The sequence below is a fragment of the Chrysochloris asiatica genome, unplaced genomic scaffold (genome assembly GCF_000296735.1).
Source record: "Chrysochloris asiatica unplaced genomic scaffold, ChrAsi1.0 scaffold00008, whole genome shotgun sequence".
NCBI classification, from domain to species: Eukaryota; Metazoa; Chordata; class Mammalia; order Afrosoricida; family Chrysochloridae; genus Chrysochloris; species Chrysochloris asiatica.
In genome coordinates, this window is record NW_006408526.1 from 23,882,473 (window position 1) to 23,902,069 (window position 19,597).

General features: G+C 47.7%; 1 protein-coding gene across 3 annotated transcripts in view; it reads left to right on the top strand.

Annotated features, from left to right (window-relative positions):
- The window catches only part of NCAM1 (neural cell adhesion molecule 1), a 465,549-nt gene extending 448,017 nt beyond the window's left edge, over positions 1–17,532 (top strand). For 2 of the 3 annotated variants that reach the window (XM_006833828.1, XM_006833830.1), the window contains 3 exons: positions 8,528–8,735; positions 11,002–11,118; positions 14,297–17,532. In XM_006833828.1, the coding sequence (XP_006833891.1) occupies positions 8,528–8,735; positions 11,002–11,118; positions 14,297–14,423 (452 nt within the window). In that variant the 3' untranslated portion in view covers positions 14,424–17,532. The remainder of the gene's footprint in view (positions 1–8,527; positions 8,736–11,001; positions 11,119–14,296) is intronic. The other variant, XM_006833829.1, reaches the window with a different exon arrangement.
- The last annotated feature ends 2,065 nt before the right edge of the window (positions 17,533–19,597 follow it).

Here is a 19,597-nt window from a genome sequence, read left to right on the forward strand (position 1 = left end):
AGTCAAGCAGCAAGAAAGTAAGAGTTCAGTGTGTGGTTCACAATGGCCGACTGTGCGTGAATGCGTGTCTGGAAAATGTGTGGGGCCTCCAGGGAGTTGGCAGGTGATTTTTAAACCATAGCCCAAAGCATCGATGGAGCCTCACCTCTGCATTGTCAGGAAGGCTCCCTAGCACATGCTGGGAGTCTCCACAGGGATTGGGGAAATGGTCAGCAGTGAAGGCAAGTCACATGGAAGGGATTGCAAGAAGTGTTTTGGGATACTGGTTTATAACATATCTACATGGAATGGCCCTGACTTCCCCCAGCCCCTCTTCCTCTGCTTTCATTGGTCAGTCTTGAAATGAGCAATTTAGGTGAGAGTGTCCAAATCCATGTGGTTTTTATGGGACCATGATAAAGAGTTGGGGTAAGGTAAAGCTGGAGTGAGATCGATTTCTCACTGAATTTGTACCCTGGATAGACAGGCAGGCCTGCAGGGCATGCTGTGTGCCCACACTGGGTACCACCAATAGCATCCACATCTGGGTCTGGAGAATGGCAGGGAGAGGATGTGTATCAAAGACAAGAATTCTGGGGTGACCTTGTCCTCCATTGCTATGCCCACTGGCAATGTCAGTGCCATTCTTGTTGGGACACTTGTAGAACCCAGAGAGAGCTGGAGAGAATGGCTCTACCACACAGTGCTGAGAATGTGACTTTCTGCTTGGTTGGACTTTGCTGGCCATTGTACTAGAATCTGAGAATAAAGCCTCTGTGAATTACAATGTTTGTTTACAGTGGAGTTCCATAGTCAGCAAGATAGTGGAAGGTGAGGAATGAAGAGCTAGATTCTCATCAGTAGGGAACTTCTTTACAGTAGGACAAGCAGTCTGACTGGTCTCTGGAAAGGTTGTCTCCTAGCCCTACATGTGATTTGCTCTTGCATAGTGAAGTGATCAGATGCACCTGTACTCCTACATGTAAAAAATGAGGCGCAGAAACTAGAAGACCACGAGTAGGCTCATTGACATACCTAAGAGGCTTTATTTACCTTAATGGAAGGTAACACTCTCCTAATCAAATTCTTACGTTTTACTGTAGAGGCTTCTGTTCTCTCACTTTAATTTCATTTGCTCGCTGGCCCCTAACCCCCAAATTAACCCTGCTGTTGCTGCTTCTGGCATTGCTGAGCTTCTGAACTGGCCTTATGGTATGGATACCGCACTGAACTCTCCTCTAACCTTTGTCAATTTCATTTACTAAGTTAAATTAACCTTGGATTCTTGCGTTTTCTAGATTTGACCTAATTTTTTTTTTCTTTTTATCTATTTTTTTTCTGTTTCTGTCTCTTCCTTCTCTTTCCTTCTCTCCCCTCCCCCTCCTTCCTGTGTCTGCCGTCATACATGTCACGTTGGACGTCACTGGGACACCCCCACCGCCACATTTGTGTTCAAACAACCACATTTTCTCTGGGGACCTATTGTTTGACACCAGCAGCAACCTTGGGCAGCTCCTCCGCGTCCTACACCTTTGTCTCATTGCTTTTCTCTGCAGTGACTCTTCTCTTGCTCTGTTAGGAGCTCGAAAACACAAATTAAATTGCTTAAAAGGCCAGTTCCTATGAGAATGATTAGTGCCCCTTTGGAAGAGCCTGCCAGGACCACCCCGGCCATAGCCACTGTGCGAAAAAGAAAAGTTTTTAAATTGGAAAAAAAAAAGCTTTACTTCCAGACATTTCTACCATACCCAGATACTTTTCTGCCAAGTAGGAAAGCCCTCTTTTTAATAGCAGTAAGCAAAAAAAAAAACATAACTTGAGAGTTCCTCATAAGCAACACTGTTAAAAAGCATTCAGCTAGGTTCACTGAGAAGTTTCTGCTTATCAGCTGCTTCCTTGTTACATTTTTTGTTGTTGCCTAAAAATGATGGAGCAGAGGAAGACTTCTAAGTACCTTCTAGAATTTGCGTTAGATTGTTAAAAGTATCCCCTATTCCTTCATTATACCTTCATGCTCCTTCTCTACCTTTCAGCAAGTACTCAGCTTTGCTTTCGTTTAAATACCCATGTTAAGAATGCCAAACTGCTGTGATTCTCCTGTGAACATTTCACTGGCAGGAGGAGCACACAGAAGTCATCCTGTTACCCAGGCACTGGGAGAGCTCAAATTGTTAGCTATTTTCTGGGGCTGATGAAATGTTCTGGGAGGTGCCCTGGTCCAGATATCTAATACAGCACCTCACATGTGTCTGTGACGTGCATTCAGCTTGGCTGGTGCTTGTCCTCTAGGCTGGATAAGTCCTCCTGGCTATGTGGTGCATGGCCTGGATTTGCATAGAGCCTCTGTGTCTTGGGGGTCATGGCCCAACAGCTGGCTGGAGACACCCATTGTGAGGAAGGCGTGAGTCACCCTGCAGTGCAGAACGAACGGGCTACTCCCAGACTGCCCAGCCCCAGAATGTGAATAAATTTGGACTTAATCAGCCTGGCCAGGACTGCCCAAATGCCCCAGTCTCCTACTGGCCAGTTGACTGCGTGATATTTAGACAACTCATGAAAAGGCAGCTGTTCCTCTCTGCTTTTGAGAAGTCATTCTGTCCACCTACCAAGGCAAGGAGGGCGGGGTGTGTTAGTTTAAGGTGCCACATTGAGCCCAGGATGATTCCTTGCTCAGTTACATCAGTGTGTGTGCTTGGGGGATGGACCTTCTACAGAATAAAACCCCTCCCTCCATTGTGGTCACATGTCATTCTACGTATCTCATCTCTAAGCATCTCTGCAGAAGTTTGATTTTTGTTCTTTTTGGTTTCTTAATTTTTTTTTTCCTGTTATTTTTTAACGTTCAAAAATTACCCAGACACATTGGGCCTTTCCCTTTGGGAATCCCAAGTAACCCCAGGCTGTCCACAGTCTGTGGAGCCAAGCCTACTTCCATGTGGGCACACACCAGGGTTCACCACACTCCCCATGTAGAACCACACCCAGACACCAGGGGGAGCACGTCACAGTGCTGCTGGGTCCAGCCCCATCTGCTTCCAGGCCAGCTTGAACCTCTCTCCCAGAGACCCTAACCTCTGGGACAGGCCAGGGCAGGGCGGTGAAAGCAGACATGGTTCTTAGGCACAGTGCAGAGAGGCAGGAGAAGAATATGGTGCCTCCTGGGCCAGGCATGCAGATCACAGAGCAATGAGTAGGAGCTGTAGGGAGAGCAAGGGGAGAGCCATCTGCACTTTGGTAACCCAGCCAGGTCCTCCCAGCATGTTCCTGTGGCCATCTTGGGAACCCAAGAGGGCTCAGCCCAGGGGTGTCCCTCAGCCCTAGCCCCTGTTCCACCCCCAGGTGGAACCCTAGTGTTTCTGAAGGAACTTTCTGAAGACCTGGCCCCATATATGAGGAGGGCTGACCGACCTGGGTCCCCTGGGGTCAAGCAGACCTCAGCTGAAATAGCATCAGAGTCATTGCCTTGGGACCATTCAGCCAGCCCCATGGTTTGTCATAGTATGCCATTGGGGGGGTGGCATTAGTACCCTCCCAGTCACTCTGAACACTGAGTTCTTGGTGAAGGCAAGCCCCTGCCCCACAGGAATCCCTAAAACAAAAGCTTTCTCAGGCTCCTGCAGGAGGGGACGCCTTTCTCTGGCCACCGTACCGCTACGCCCTGCATTAGTGCTGCCCATGCCCCAGACCATGGGGCTCTCTGCTTGTTGGGGGGATATTTATACAGCAGGTATGGGCCACATTTTTCTACTAATAAGACTGCTAACATTGTTGTGTAGATCATCAGCGAGGCCTTTATGAAGTTTACACCTTTGCGTTATTAAAGGAAATAACAGTTCATGTGAACTCAACAATGTGGTTTGATTTTATTTGATATTTGTGTGCTCCACAAAAGTGTCAGAAACCCTTTCTCTCCACCTCATTGTACCAGGATAACTTGATCCAATTTGAATTGGACCCCAACACTGTAGGCTGATGAATGAATGGAGTTCTAGTCAAAGGAAATACTTTCTAATGAGGAACAATACATTTTTCTCAGCAATCCTGAGAGCTGGTTCCTTGGAAGTGGTCACATTGGGGTGGGGCACACTCTGGGCACAAGTCTATGTAGGATGAGCCCCTGGTTTCACACACACACACCTCCATTATGGCCATTGAGTTGATTCCAACACATGGAGACCCTGTAAGACAGTGGAACTTCTCCACAGGGGTTCTGAGACTAAACATTTACAGGTGAAGACAATCTCATCTCTCTCCCAAGGAGCAACTGGTAGGTTTGAACCACCAACCTCACAGTTAGCAGCCCAATATTTAACTACACTCTCAGGGTTCCTTCCTGGATTCACAGCTCCCTTACTCTCCCTGACAGAGGCTGCCCAGAGTTACCTTGTTACACGGAGACTCTGAGGGAAGGTTCTCTGGCACACCATCTCCTGTTTGCAATCACACTTGCCATCTCCTGAGACCAGCCGTGCACTTAGCAGCTTTTGGGAAGAAGCCAACAGATCTATAAGGGGGTCACCAGTAAGCCAGAACCTCAGCCTGACAGTTCTGGGACCCCAGCAGCCACATAGAGGTGGAAGGTGTCAGTTCTGTTGCCCTGGTGTCCACCAGGCATCTGTAAAATGTGTGAATTGTATGCCGATATCATAGCAGTTAAGAGTGTAGGAATCCTGGTGTTGTGCTATAGGATAAGCATTGGACTGCTAACCACAAGTTTGGCAGTTCAAACCCACCAGTTGCTCCTCAGAAATCCTATACAGGGTTACTATGAGTCAGAACCAACTCACAGACACTTAACAAGAGGATAGGTGTATGTATGTAATGTCAGTGTAGGGGAAAGCCCATTCCCTCCCTTCAATGCCATCCTCTTACACCAGGAACCACAGAAGATGGATAGCCCCAAGCTTCCTAATCTCAGTGTTGGGGAATCACTGACTCTGAGGTTATCGGGGAACTGCTCCCATGAAGCATCCTTTGCATGCATGGTCTAGAGCGAGTTAGTCAATTGAGGTCAGATAGAAGGTCACAGCAAAAATAGATCCCAGAAGGTTGAGTTTCCTTGTTCTTCTGAAAAATGTTATACAAGATGTGGGAGATCACCTTTGTCCTTCTAGCTTTGTTGGAGTATACAATTCTATTGCATCCACCAAGAGATAATGAGCATTGGTTGGACTTGAATACCCTTTCATCTGTGTCCCCGCAGTTCCCTTATTTAGATCTTCTCTTTTGTGAAAGTTACAAGCCCTCCAGCTCCAGTAGCATCTCAATTCCTCTAGAAGTCTAGATTCTTCACAGGGGTAAACCAGATGGTGCATCTCATCCAGAGCCAAGAGGTCATCCAGCCTCTACTTGAATACCTCCAGTAACGAGGAGCTCACCCCCCAGGTAGCTCACACTATGTTTCCATAGCTCTGTTTGCTTGTTCATTCTCAGTTGGAGCTGAAATCTGCCCTCCCCCTTCCAGAATGTCCACCCATTGCTGCATAGAATAAGATTAATTGTTCTCATGACACACCTTTAAATCTTTGGAGGCAGCTTTCTCATCTCCAGGCTATACCCGCACTCAGTGAATTTGAACATTTTTTACTCTGAGTCAGCTTTGTCCTGAGTGCTGGAAAGACATGAGGCAGGCAGGGTACCTGGTAAAACATTCTAGATGCTAAGGATTTACTGATAATGAGCATGAAAGTGAAGAAAATGGAAGATGGTGGTCATGTGGTTGATATTGGGTGGAAGTACCTCACCAGGAAAGAGGTCACGGAAGGCCTCTTTGAGAAGGTGACAAGGGAGCTGAAACCTGCAAGGCAACAGAGAGATCCAGAGCAATTCTGAGATGGAGTGTTGCAGGCAAGGCCCTGAGGCAGGGACAGGCTGGGTGTCATTAGCAGATGGAACCAAGGCCTTCATGCCTGGATGGAGCACAGTGACCAAGGAGACAATGCTATGGTAGTGGTCAGTTGAGTAGACAAAGGCCACATTAGGTGTAAGCCCTTTTAGAGAAAGATTTAAATCTTACACTGTTTGAAATGGGAAGCTACTGCCCTCAGTTACCCCACTGTTTGCCTTATGCCACAGCTGACATCTTTTTCACCTTCTGAGCTCACTCATGATGCTCAGACTAAGTACAGCCCCTGAGCTGGGTCAGCTGAGCCCAGATCTGCAGTCATGTCTAATGCTGACCTCCCATACACATAGAACAAACTTGGCCATTGATTCCAAAAAGACAGACATCCCCCTCACACAGAAATAGTTTTATAGGCTGCTACTGCAAGAAGGAAGAAGCTTTGGTAGCATAGTGGTTACGAATTGGGCTGCTAAGCTCAAGGTCAGCAGTTCGAAACTTCCAGCTGTTCCGTGGGAGAAAGATGAGGCTTTCTGCTCCTGTAAAGATTTACAGCCTCGGAAACCCTGTACAGGGTTGCTATGAGTCAGAACCGACTCAATGGCACTTAACAAGTACAGGAAGTAGGCAATGAACACCTATTGGGTTTTGATGTCAGGAAATTGTATCAGCCAAAGTGTCCATTGTCATAGATGAAGAGAAGTTCAAGGCTAAAATTTCTTCCTCTTCAGAGAAACAGCTTTGGGACCCAGAGTATGAGGCAAGGTGTGAGGCCTGCATTTCTTTCTTTGTTCTTTGGATGGATGTGTGAGGTCCACGGACCCTAATGGATGACTTTGTCTCTTGAGACAATCCAGAAACACCTCTGCATTGGTGGCTGCTAAGAAAATGACCAACTGGCTGAACTTTGGGGCCAGTAGCCAGCTTCCTGCCTCCTGAGCCAAGAGACAAAGTAGCTGGAACTATATCTGCTGAGCACAGAGTTCTTTGCCAATTTCAGAGATTTCCTAAAGTCTTCCATGCACAATGAGGAGGGTTGAGCCAGAGAGCCTGAAAAGGAAAAGCTGGGAAGGAAGGCCAAGGTCCCACAGGCCAAAAATATTTTCAAGATGGCGAAGTGTCCTCCAACTCAAGCCATCCTAGCCTAGAGTAGTAGGGAATAGCTTGTGGGTGGTCATCTTTGTGGCCTGTGCTGGGGGTCCTTACCATGAATGGAAGTGTGAAATAAGGACTAATGGAGTGGGACTTGCAGACCTTGCATGACTGAGCAGACCCCTGAGACAGAGCAGCTTCCTCTACCCCTGGAACACCAAAGGCATAAAAAGAGCATGGCCTATTCATGATTCCATTCTCTGGTTTGACTGTATGTGGGAGCCTGGTCACTGCGTCTAGCCCTGGTACTTACGTGGGGTACAGATATGGAGTCAGGCAGGGACAGAGACCCATGCAGTGGCCACAGATCCTGCGTGCCATCCTCAGACTTGGTGGTTCCCATGGCCCTGAGGTCACAAGAAGCTTCAAACACGTCTATCTGTGAGGTAGATTGTTGGTCCTGGAAACATGTCCTTCCAGAAGGACGAATCAGAAATGGAGCCACAGTTTCTACATTGGCTTATATGCAGAGCTCACATCAGTTCCCCTGCCCTTCCCTATGAGTGTTCATCTCCCAGATGGTGGGTGTTGCCAAAGGAGTGCCAGCTATATTCCAGGTGAGCACCTGGTGTCCCACGGGGCTGAGCCAGGGGTTCCTCTGTGGAGCCACACACAGCCCAACATCCTGGGAGCTGGATGGACATTAGGGAGGTAGGACGCAAAGGCTCATTCAGAGGGAGCCCAGCCAGACCTGGGGTGTTGGGTGCTGCTTGAATGTGATGGACATTTGTTCTGCATGTGAGCGTGCCTGTCCGTGTGGGTATGCTTCTCTGTGTGAGGCAGCTGGCTTTCACGAAGTCTCATCCAAGCATGCCTGCGCTCTCAGATGGTGAGTACCCTCAGACCTTTCACCTTGCCCAGTGGGCCTTGCGAAGCCACTGTCTCCAGAGTCACAGAGGGTCCACTCTTCTTCCTAGGCGGCAGTGTAGAAGGATAAGCCGTGAAGCCCCACATGGTCCAGTACAAAGCTCCTTTGGAGGCTTTCCTAAAGAGAGAGGAGGTGGGGCTGTGCATTGGGGGCAAGGGGGTCCTGTTGTCACCACACACTTAAGGGAAGCCCTAAGTTCCCTCTTTTCCCTACTAGTTCCCAGCTCAGCTGGGAACCAGTCACCCCTGCCCACCTGCCTACCCTACAGAGCCATTAGCTGTCCCCCTGGTCCACTGTCCCAATTGCCCCATCACTCAGTGTCTTCAGATGCTGACCAGCTGAGCTGAGTCTGCTCCCGGGGCTCATGGGAAGAACAGTGGAGAGTGGATCTCGGGGGACACTCAGGCAGAGGGCAGAGACAGGGCTCTAGTCCCTGCTCTTGTTCTGACTGTGGAAACCTCATATAAAGAGGGGGCTGTCATGTTCACCCATGCAGATGTATAGAGACCCTTGTCTCAACACCTGGGCATAGAGAAACCTCAAGGAAGGGGTCACTCTGGCCAGGGATACCAGGAATTTGTTTATATGGGCCCTACCCTGTCCCCAGGGGCAGTTGCTCAGGAGCCCAAGGGAGTCTCATCTCGATCTGTTAACCATCGGCTATCTTTCTCTTCCTCCCACTCAAGCCAACGGCAGCCCCACCTCAGGCCTGAGCACCGGCGCCATCGTGGGTATCCTCATTGTCATCTTTGTCTTGCTCTTGGTGGTTGTGGACATCACCTGCTACTTCCTGAACAAGTGTGGTCTGCTCATGTGCATTGCCGTCAACCTATGTGGGAAAGCCGGGCCCGGGGCCAAGGGCAAGGACATGGAGGAGGGCAAAGCTGCCTTCTCGTGAGTACACACCCCCACAACGCAGGGGGGCAGAAACTGACCACCTCTGAGCCATCAGCTGAGACCTTTTCTTCAGTTTTATTGTGACAGACACACACACATACCCATGTCTGTAGAACTATGCACCGTAGAATCTTTAGGAACTGATTTTGGGGGGCAATAGATTACCAGGTCTTTCTTCTAAGGTACTCAAACCTCTAACCCTTCATCTAACAGCCTTGCAGGTTTATACCTCTCATGAATCAGTGTCCACTCAACAGCAGCCAGTTTACTGATTTTCCTCAGCTTCAATTTCCCCATTTGGAAATTCCCAAGGAGAAACAAAAGCAGTTCAAATTAAATGTCTCTCAAAGCTTTGTCTTTGGGGGATACCTGTTTTGAAAAGCAGCTTCTTTGTGTCCAATCTCAGAATGAGTGCACCAGCTTGATAATCTCTCTGTAGGTAGAAATGAGCAGACTTGGCAGATCTGATTCTGGAAAGGAGCTAGAATGTGGAAGCCAGTATTTAAGGAACACATTCTTTCATCTATACATCATTAGCAATGATTTACCAGTTGTGGTGCTGTGGGTTAATGCGCCAGACTGCAAAGCCATTTGAACTGCAAGGTCGGCGGTTCAAGCTCACTAGCTGCTCCTTGGAAACCCTATACAGGGTCGCTATGGGTCGAAATCGACTCAACAGCACTTAACAACAACAAGTGTGGCGCTGTGGGTTAATGCACCAGACTGCAAATCCATTTGAACTGCAAGGTTGGCAGTTCAAGCTTACCAGCCACTCCTTGGAAATCCTGTACAGGGTCGCTATGGGTCTGAACTGACTGGACTGCACTTAACTACAACAGCATGGTCAAGACAACTCTGTCCCCAGACTCCAGGGTACAACAGTAAAGCAGATGGAAAACTCCTGTTCTCAAGGAACTAATGATCCAGATGCTGTTCTCGCCAACATCTGTGGGGGAAACAAATCCTAAAGCAATTATTAGTGGGATCCTTCCCATACCATTATTGGGTGGGGCTGAGCAAGAAAATCAGTCATTTACCACCACATGCCAGGCACTATAGATATGTATTATATTATTAGCATTCTCCAGAGGATCGTTTCTCATACTTGGGACATGTTGTCAAGAGGGACCAGTCCCTGGAGAAGGACATCATGGGAAAAGTCAGTGAAAAAGAGGAAGACCCCCAATGAAATGGAGTGACACAGTGGCAACAATGGGGTCAAACATAACAACAATTGTGAGGTAGATGCAGGACCGGGCAGTTTGGTTCTATTGTGAATAAGGTTGCTATGAGTTGGAACCAACTTAACTTCATGGTACCTAACAACAACAGAGAAACAGAAGTGATAAGATCTATCTATACCTATCTATCTGCCTCTCTATAAGAGGACTTCAAAAAGCTTGTGGAAAATGGATTTAAAAGATAATGGAGTTTTTCCACAAATTTTTTGAAACCCTCCTTATATCTGTTGAAAGATTTCTTTTAAGAAATGGCTTGTTGTTGGTAAGTGCTGTGAAGTCAGTTTCGACTCATAGCGACCCTGTATAGGGTTTCCAAGGAGCAGCTGGTGAGTTAGAACTGCCGACCTTGAGGTTCAAACTGACCTTGTGGTCCAGTGCTTGTCCTGCAGTGCCACAGGCAAGTCCAAAGTCTGTAGGTCAGGTAGCCGGCTGGAAGCTCTGGCAGGATATCTGTTAGTCTCGAGGCAGGATTTCTTCTCCCTTATAAAACTCAGATTTTGTTCTTCAGATCTGTAACTGATTAGATGAGGCCCCCCACGTTATGGAGGGTAATCTTACTCAGAGTCAACTAATTGGAAATACTAATCACATCAACAGAATACCTTCACAGAAACATTGAGACTAGTGTTTGACCAAAGCACTGGGCACCATAACCTAGCCAAGTTGACACATAAAATGAACCTTCACACATGTACATATGTGTACATATGCATACTTGCATGTACATATGCAAGTATGTGCATATAGATTATTTGAACATTTATCTGTGATAACATTGTGCTGAGCACTTTGCCTACGTTATCTCAAAACAACTAGACAAGGTAGATTATTTGCCCCATTTTACAGATGAGGAAACAGACAAAATGTGATGAAGTCAGAGACTTGGGCACTTGAGCGTACACGTTCCCCTCCCCATAGCAAACCTGAGCACCAGCTAGCTGCCTGAGGAAGCCTAGCTGCCAGCCCTTAGGCCCAGCCTAGGTACCCTAGAAGGGGCTCTCACTACAGAACTCTCTCCACAGGAAAGATGAATCCAAGGAGCCCATTGTGGAAGTGCGAACTGAGGAGGAACGGACCCCAAACCATGATGGAGGGAAACACACAGAACCCAATGAGACCACGCCGCTGACAGAGCCTGAGTACGTGGGTGGGATAGGGCCCGCAACCTCATCAACCCCACGCAGACCTCCCATGCTTCCAACCCGCAGCTCCAGGCCCACCATTGCAGGCCAGAATTCTGGAGCCTTTGCCAGAAGACTCACCTGGCCCAGAAATGCTTGGCCCGTTCTCTCCTCAGAGAGAAGGCATTCTCATTGGGAATGGTTATGCTATGGGGAGCAGGGGGCTTTAAGAGTCTCCTAGGACAAGTGGGGATCCCTAGGTCCTGTTCCTACCACACATACACCTCCAGAAAAACGGTGCATGAAGAGGACACCTCACTGAGAAAGGCTGAGTTTGAGAAGCTTAGCAGATTCTGCATAGGACTTCCCAGCATTCTAGGATTTTCTGTTTTCTTCCCAAAAGGAAGAGGGAAGTTGAGAACTTGGTAACTATTCTTGTCTTTCCTGTTCTCTGAAGCCTCAGAGCTCCTCAGAGACCCTGGCCAGGTGCCTGGCTGGCCATCCTGGGTGCTTTGGATTTGAGAGGAATCAAGTTTAATGGAAGCACAGAATCTGTGGCTGGAAGACCCCACCGCCCATAGGGGCCACTTAGTTCTTCCTCGTCTACCTCATTCCTGACCTTCCCCATCACTTCCTGTGGCGCTCTGCAGGGCAGCTGGGCCCAGCTACTCTAGGGTGTCTAGAGCCTCCTAGTTCAGGTTGAACAATGGACTTCAGCCTTCTCTCCTTGAGTGGATACTTAGCGAAGGCCTGTAGGGTCATCAACAGAGGACTGCTGCTCCCTGGTAGATGCCGTGTATCTCTGTTGTCTCTTGTGTCCTCTTCTGCCCATCTGGGCTTGTGCTTCCTCTTGGCGTCCTTGTCTTTCTGTGGGCCTGTGTCCGTGTGTGCTTAAAATTGCATGCCCTGCCCCACAGCCCCTTTCCTTGGCTTTCTCCCTGGTCCCCCTGCTTCTCTGTCATGTCTCAGCTTCATTGTCTATTCTCTCTACTTCCTGTCCTCCCCACAGGCTGCCTGCTGATACCACAGCCACTGTTGAGGACATGCTGCCTTCTGTCACCACGGTCACCACTAACTCTGACACTATCACCGAAACCTTTGCCACTGCTCAGAATAGCCCCACCAGTGAGACCACCACCCTCACCTCCAGTATTGCGCCCCCAGCCACTGCCATGCCTGACTCAAACTCTGTGCCGGCTGGCCAGGCCACCCCCTCCAAGGGGCCGGGCGCCTTGGCCTCCTCCCCGCCCCCAGCTGCCGCCCCCAAGGTCGCCCCCCTCGTTGACCTGAGCGACACCCCGACCTCAGCCCCTGCCACTAGCAATTTGTCTTCTAGTGTCATGGCCAACCAGGGGGCTGTTCTTAGCCCAAGCGCCCCTTCCGGTGTGGGTGAGGCTTCCAAGATCCCTCCTGTGAGCAAGCCAGCCCCCAGCCCAGCCCCCGCCCCGGCGGGGGCAGCTAGTCCCCTCGCAGCAGCAGCAGCTGCCACTGCCACAGAAGCCCCCCAAGCCAAGCAGGAGGCTCCCAGCACCAAAGGCGCGGACCCGGAACCCACCCAGCCTGGCCGCGCGAAGAGCCCGGCCGAGGCAGTGGAGGCTAGCCCGAAGAGCCAGGCTGTCTCCATCAACGCCACAAACCCTTCCCAGGGCGAGGACTTTAAAATGGACGAAGGGAACTTCAAGACCCCAGATATTGACCTTGCAAAGGATGTTTTTGCAGCCCTGGGCTCTCCTGCTCCCGCCGCCGGGGCCAGTGGACAAGCCCCTGAGCTTGCTCCTTCCACTGCAGACAGCTCTGTCTCGCCTGCACCGGCACCTGCACAGACCGAGTACGGCTCTTCTCTCTTGTCTGCTGTTGTCGGGTTGTGTCCTGTGGTGGTGTGCGTTTGTGCTGTGCTGTGTCCTCCTCGTTACTTGTGTCTTCAGACTAATCCAGGGCTTCTGGGAGGCCACTGTCAACCAAGAGGCTGGGAGAAGGCAGACAGTGGGGACAGGCAGCTGGGCCCAGGGAGCAGCTTCCTACTCACTAATTAGGCCATGTTAATTAGGCTTCATCTTTATCATTCTAGCAGTGGCTTCTGTTTTCCCTGGGGGGTGGGACAAGGACAATAGGTGGGGCAGGGAACCTGGCATCAGGGTCACTGATGAGCATCACTTGCGAAGCCGGATGAGGAGGTCACAGTTCCTGTATCAGCCACCCTGGGGCCAACAGTCATGAGTTAGCTGGCACCAGGCTGAGTCCCTCCCATCCCAGAAAGGCAGGAAGAAAAGAGGTAGGGCCTGGAGAGGATGTGGTCCAGCGGCCCCTCACACTCCAGCTGAGATGCCCACACCCCATTCCCCATCTTTGTTTCTCCTGTTCTTGGAGAGGCTGGGAAAACTCAGGGCTCTCAAGCACCAAGTGGTTGCCGGGTCTCTAGGTCCTTACTTGAAGGATTTCTTAAATGTGATGCCAAAGTCTAACAGTACCAGATGAGGCTGCACATGCTCCAGTACAGCCTCTTTCTAGGACTGATGGAGGCAGGAAGCAAACCTAGATTGTTTGGGGTTTTTTTTTTTTGGATGCTCCTCTGACTGTCTCCCAGATAAGCTGCACCAAGACTTTCAAGCAGAGTCTGACTCGGAGGCACTGACTTCACTGTCAGGCTCCACAAACTCTGCCCACTCAGCCTCCCACACTCCATCCTTTACCGTAGCAAGAGGCGTTCTCCGGCCTCTCATCAGACTCCCATGGAAAGCACTTTCTCCCCCTACCTAGGCAAACCATAGAGGCTGCATCCTGATACCCAGAAAGAACACAGGGTGGGGTGGGGCTACAAGCCAGAGCAGGTTGTTTGCAAAGGGGTCCTGTGGAGTCAGGCCTGGGGTGGCCTCCTTTATATCAAGCTGAGCTGTTGTATCTTTCGCTGATAAGGGTGGAGTAAAGGCTGCGTCTGCTACCCCGTTCCACCACAAAGCCAGAGCCTACTTGGCTGTACATGAGAATCCTCAGGTGCTTTGAAAGTCACCAATTTAGTCAGAAGCTCTGAGTGCAAGAGCTTAGCAGCAGCAATGTTTAAAGTTCCCTGGTGGTGCTGCTGAGCAGCTGCAGTTGGAAACCAGTGCTCTAGCTGGAACCGGTTCTGAGGGCTGGCTAAATCAGGGATCTGGCTGCAAAACATGATCTCAGTGCGGCTTTTTCCCCCAATTCTCCACAGGAAGGGCCCTGTAGAAGCAAAGTCGGAGTGTCAGGAGACAGAAACAAAACCAGCACCACCGCCAGCTGAAGTCAAGACGGTCCCCAACGATGCCACACAGACAAAGGAGAACGAGAGCAAAGCATGATGGGTGATGAGCAGCGAGCAAAGATCAAAATAAAGCGTGACACAACAACTCCAGAGCATTTCCAATCCCACACGCGCGCCCACCCGTGTGCGCGCAGACACACACAGACACACATGCACATACGACTCATTCCTCTAGTGTCTTTTGCCTTTAAACAAACAAACAAAATAACTAAACAGATAAACACGGGATCTCCTTTTTGTAGCTTTATAGAAAAGGTTCCTTTGTTGCGCACTCACTTGTAAGAAAACGAGACAAAAAGGTTAAACCCACAGCCAAACTAGGACACGCCGTTCCCTGGTTCCCTGAAACCATTTAGAAATCCAACAAAAGGACCCCAAGAAGAATCTAGGAAGCTCAGAATAAATCTAGGTTCAAGTAGACCGCACTTGGTGTCACCCAATTGGCAGAGACCAGTTTCAGACAAGTACTTCCAGGCATTAAGACAACCCGAATGAACAACTCCACAGTTTATTTTTATACTTTTCAGTCGAGTTTGAACTCTGTAAAACCTCATAAATAAGTTATAATTTCTGTTCACTTTGTATCTGTTCACTGTGCAAAGTGTGTCACCCTTTTTAGCTGAATCCAGTTCCCATGTAGATTCTTGTTTTATAGGGAGAATGCCAAATTGCAGCTTCTCGGGGTAGATTTCAATTTGCAGTATTTTGGACTTTTTTTTCTTTTTTGTCCTCTTTTCTCTGTCTTTCGCTTTCTCTCTCTCTTTCCATCAACTTTGTTTTCCAATGTTTACAGATTGGCAACTGTTTGACTTTGGTTGTGTTTAAATGTCCATGTAAAAGAGCTGCCTTTTTTTTTTTTTTCAAAGTGACAAACACCGCATAGAGGTGGGTAGAACCATCACAGGATTGCTCTAGCACAGAACACCTTTACAAAAATAGCATTATTTACAGTGGTTCATCCACCATTCTGATTTTGAAATTGTCGCCTGGGTCCAGCTCAGGTTCATTTGTTCTGGTTTGGCTTTTTTGGTTTTTGATTCTTTGGGTTTCCTGTTGGGGAGTAGGCCACTTTCTGATGAACCACCACCTACCTGCACCTGTAACAACGGACCTGCACGCGGGGCATCACTGCTGTTCTCTTGATGGACTCACTAGGCTTTGTTGAATGAAGCAGAGAAGATTGTGTAGTTAGGGCTGGTCTTGGTGAACACACACTTTTTTTCTATTTTTTTCTTTTATTAACCCCATATGTCCCCTTTTTGTAGAAAGCCAAATAAAATATATACATATAATTTCCTTTTGAGCCCAGAATCTAGATATGAGCAAAAGAGAATGTGTGCTTCAGGGAACTAGTGTTTTTGTTTGGGAAATTTGCTGAAGTAAAGTAACACCGGCCTTCTGCTCTCTGACGCAGCATTTATAGAAACAAAAGGGGGGGAAAGTAACAACCTGCAGTCTTGAGTCATAACACAATTTTTCTGGATTGGAAACCAAGTGGGGGGCGGGTGGGGAAATACAGAAACTTTAAGGGAAATGGGTGGGGGGAGATGGGAAAAACCAGCCCTTTGTATAGAAATTTTCCTTTTTTTTTTTCCTCATTCTACTTTAGAACTGCAAGCTTGTGCACTGTGGATGCGTGAATATTTTAGTGTGAAACGTGTTTTTGTCATAGTATTGAAATAAAACTTCAACATAGTTTGGTTGTGGAAGGTATAGCAGATAGTTCAGAAAAAAAAAATATTCAGGAAAAAAAAAAAAACAAAAGGAGTCGAAGCCTTTAAACAAAGAAAATGAAATTAAAATTATTATAATGATGAAAAGGATGATAAGTAAACAGAAATCAGAAGACTGGCATGCAATCCTTTCCTAAAGTACACAAACAGCACGAGATTAGGGTGGCAAGACTGCCTCTGGGTCTGTTGTTCTGTGGACCACATGCTCCCATGTTCTGATGATTCTGCAGTCTGGTCAGTGATGACGCTAGATTATCATTTCAAACTGTGAAAAATAATGGTCTTGTCATTTGCTCAATGTGGGGTTATTTTGCATTTTCTCAGCTCCTGGGGATGGAAATGGAGGATTCCAGCGTACACAACCTTGGCCCCTTGATTCTAGGGCTTACACAAATCCATGGTTCAAATACACAGGCCTTCAGGGAGAAAGTAATTAGAAGAAAGTTATTAGAGCGCACAACAGAATGGAAGAGCTTGGTTGTCTGAGACGGGGGGTCCCAGAGGGAAAGGTGGTTCTTCAGTGGAAACAATTCCTCATCTTGTGATGGTAAAGGCTTTGGACAACCAAGCCAAGCCCACACTATACCTCACCAAGACTAGGTGTTTCATTCCAAGTTGTGTGGTTAGGCAAACTGATTTTGGTTCTGATGGTTAGGAAGAGACCCAAGGTATAGTCATCCCTCCCTCAGATAACCCGGCCTAGGGCAGCAGACCCCCCACCCACCCTAATCCCGGCTTCATGATTAGCTGGAAGCTAGGACTCTGCCCACATTTTGATCTGCCCCTCTCCCATAACACAACATAGGTTTATCTTGGTGTGTTTGAGCTTTCCTTTCTTTACAATTAAAGAGTGATGCTTTCTCTGCAGTCTAAGAGGGAGCCGTGTTATTTTCAAGATGGTCTATCTTTTATGTTAAGAGATAAAAGCTTATCATTTTCCTATTTGAATTATTTGGAGGCGGGATCAACTCTAACAGTTCCCAATGTCTCTATGTGTCTATATGTGTATGTGCTATACATGTGTATTCACATAAATACCGGCATGGCCAGGGTCTGCTGGAGGGGCACTTGAATGCCATGTGTGAGGTATCCCAACCCTGAAGGGCCGCAGTGTACATAGTGCAGCTTTTGACGTGGAACTCTATTTTCACACTTTTCTATGGAGCCTTCCAAATCCCAGGTTTTCACGCTAGGCTGTCTGTCTAGATGGTGGTTTCAGACCTCCATTAACATCCCTACCCAGCATTCCCTACTTCGGGGGCCTTCTCACATGTTATAAAACTTTTTACCAAGTGAAACATCGAGACCACCTTTGTTTCCATTCTCACTGGTGTAAATACTGAGTACTAACTGAGAATTTTGACTTTGCATTCTGTCAGAATACTTGTGTTCAATAAAAATTGAAAGAAAAAAAAAAAGTATGGTCAAACGGATTTATTTCTATTCAGTGAAGAGAATGTTATGTGAATCAAATGTACAAGTGCCTGTGGTTGTGCTGAGCCAGTGTTATCATGTTTATCAGAGTAGAACTGTGCTCCACAGCATTTTCAGTGGCTCTGAGTGGTCTAGAACCACCAACCTTTTGTTTAGCAACTAAGCACATTAACCATTTTCCCCATTTAGTGGTCTTGAGTTCATGTTGCCTGAATCATGGCATCTCGTTTCTTCTCATTGGTTTTAGAAGGGCCAGTCACTTCCAAACTAACCTTGGAAGAGTTGCTTAATCTCCCTGAGACTCAGTTTCCCTTTTGATGAATAGGAAATACCTAACTAATAGAGCCGAGCTAATAGAGCTGGGTAATGAATACAACAAAGTACGAGATGGCTCAACATAGTACCTTCTTGGCACATAACTGGTACTTAACAAATGGTAGCTATTGCCATTGGAATGCCAGGTGTGTGAGACTGTTGAGACCCAACTGGATTAACAGTCAACAGCTGAACTCCAGGTGTCTAACAATGAGGCAGACAGATAAGGCTTGTGCTATTACTTTACCATACTTCTTAGCATTTGGAGCACTAACTCAGCACCTGGCATTATTAAAACCTCTGAGCTAGGCAAAGAATGAAGACAACTTTGCCTCAGCTCAAAATTATCATCTGTGTGATGCTGTCTGAAGGCACAGCCGTCAGAATGGGAGGTATGTGTTAAGCGGGGATCAAGAGTTCCTAGAGATTTGATCACATAGCCAGAGCTAGGTGACACCAAATACATGAAGGCACCACTGTTAGGTGCTGACCCTGCATCACACAACCCTTGAGTGATGACTCCAAACATTTTGGACCCAAGGCGCCTCTCCTGTCTCATCCTAGTCCCTGCCCCAGGTCATGGTCTTTCCCCAGGGTGTTACTACCATTCAGTCCCAGGAGTGGCCCCTTCGCTGGTCTCAGGGCTTGATTTAGTGATACAGAGCCACAAGGCATCTATGTGGTTTCCTGTACCACAGATTTCCAGCTGCACATGGTGGGGCATGTATGGAGAGAGAAATCACATTGCTTATTAAGACTAGAAAGAAACATGAAAAGATAACCCCTCCATTGATCTAGGATGGCTTGCCTCCAGACCTTCCCCTTCCAGGCTAGTCTTTCAGATTCAGTAAATGTTTATTGAATATCTTCTCATTAAGTATAGTAGTGATGTTGTTAAGTGTTGTCAACCTATTTCCAACTCATCGTGACCCTGTATAAAGTTTATGAGGTGGTAAAGAGAAAGCCTCCTCTTTCTCCCATGGAACATCAGGTTGGTTCAAATCATTGACCTTGGGGTTGAAAGTCCAGTGTTTATCCTACAGAACCAGTGTGCAGTGAGACAACAGTGCACAAAACAGCCCTCATAGAACTTGCATTCAATATGGAGTTAAGGGAATCAATAAATACACCAATACCTAATACAAGTGCACTGTGATGTCCCATGGCCATTCACACAAATTGTGGTTCTCCTTTTACGTCTTCCAGAAACATGTCAGGATCACACTTCTCTGTCCACTGGAAGGTGTGACTTTTTCCAGTCAATGGAAGATGAGCAGAAACTGTGCATGTCACATCTAAGCAGAGCATTAAATAGCCAGTGTTTGTCTTACAACAATCTCCTTCCCCCAACTCAACAATCAGCAAGCTCTAGATGATGGACACGCCCTCAACCTGGAACCAGAATCCCAGCAGGCCCATGATGCACATGGAGTGTGTTGAGGAATAAACATTGTAGTGGACTAGAGGGAAGGGAGTGGGGTGTGTATGTGTGTATGTGTGTGTGTGTGTGTGTGTGTGTGTGTGTAGTAAAAACTCTACTGATAGAGAAGATACAATGCAAATAATACTTCTGTATTGAATATTGAAATCCCATATATCCAGTTGATACTCAGAATGCTTTGGTTCATTTCTGCCATGTTGATATATTAATTTTTGCTAAGGAGTAAGATGAAGTGAAACAATGAAGATATATGCCAAGAGTTACTTCATTCATCATGGTGTGAGTGAC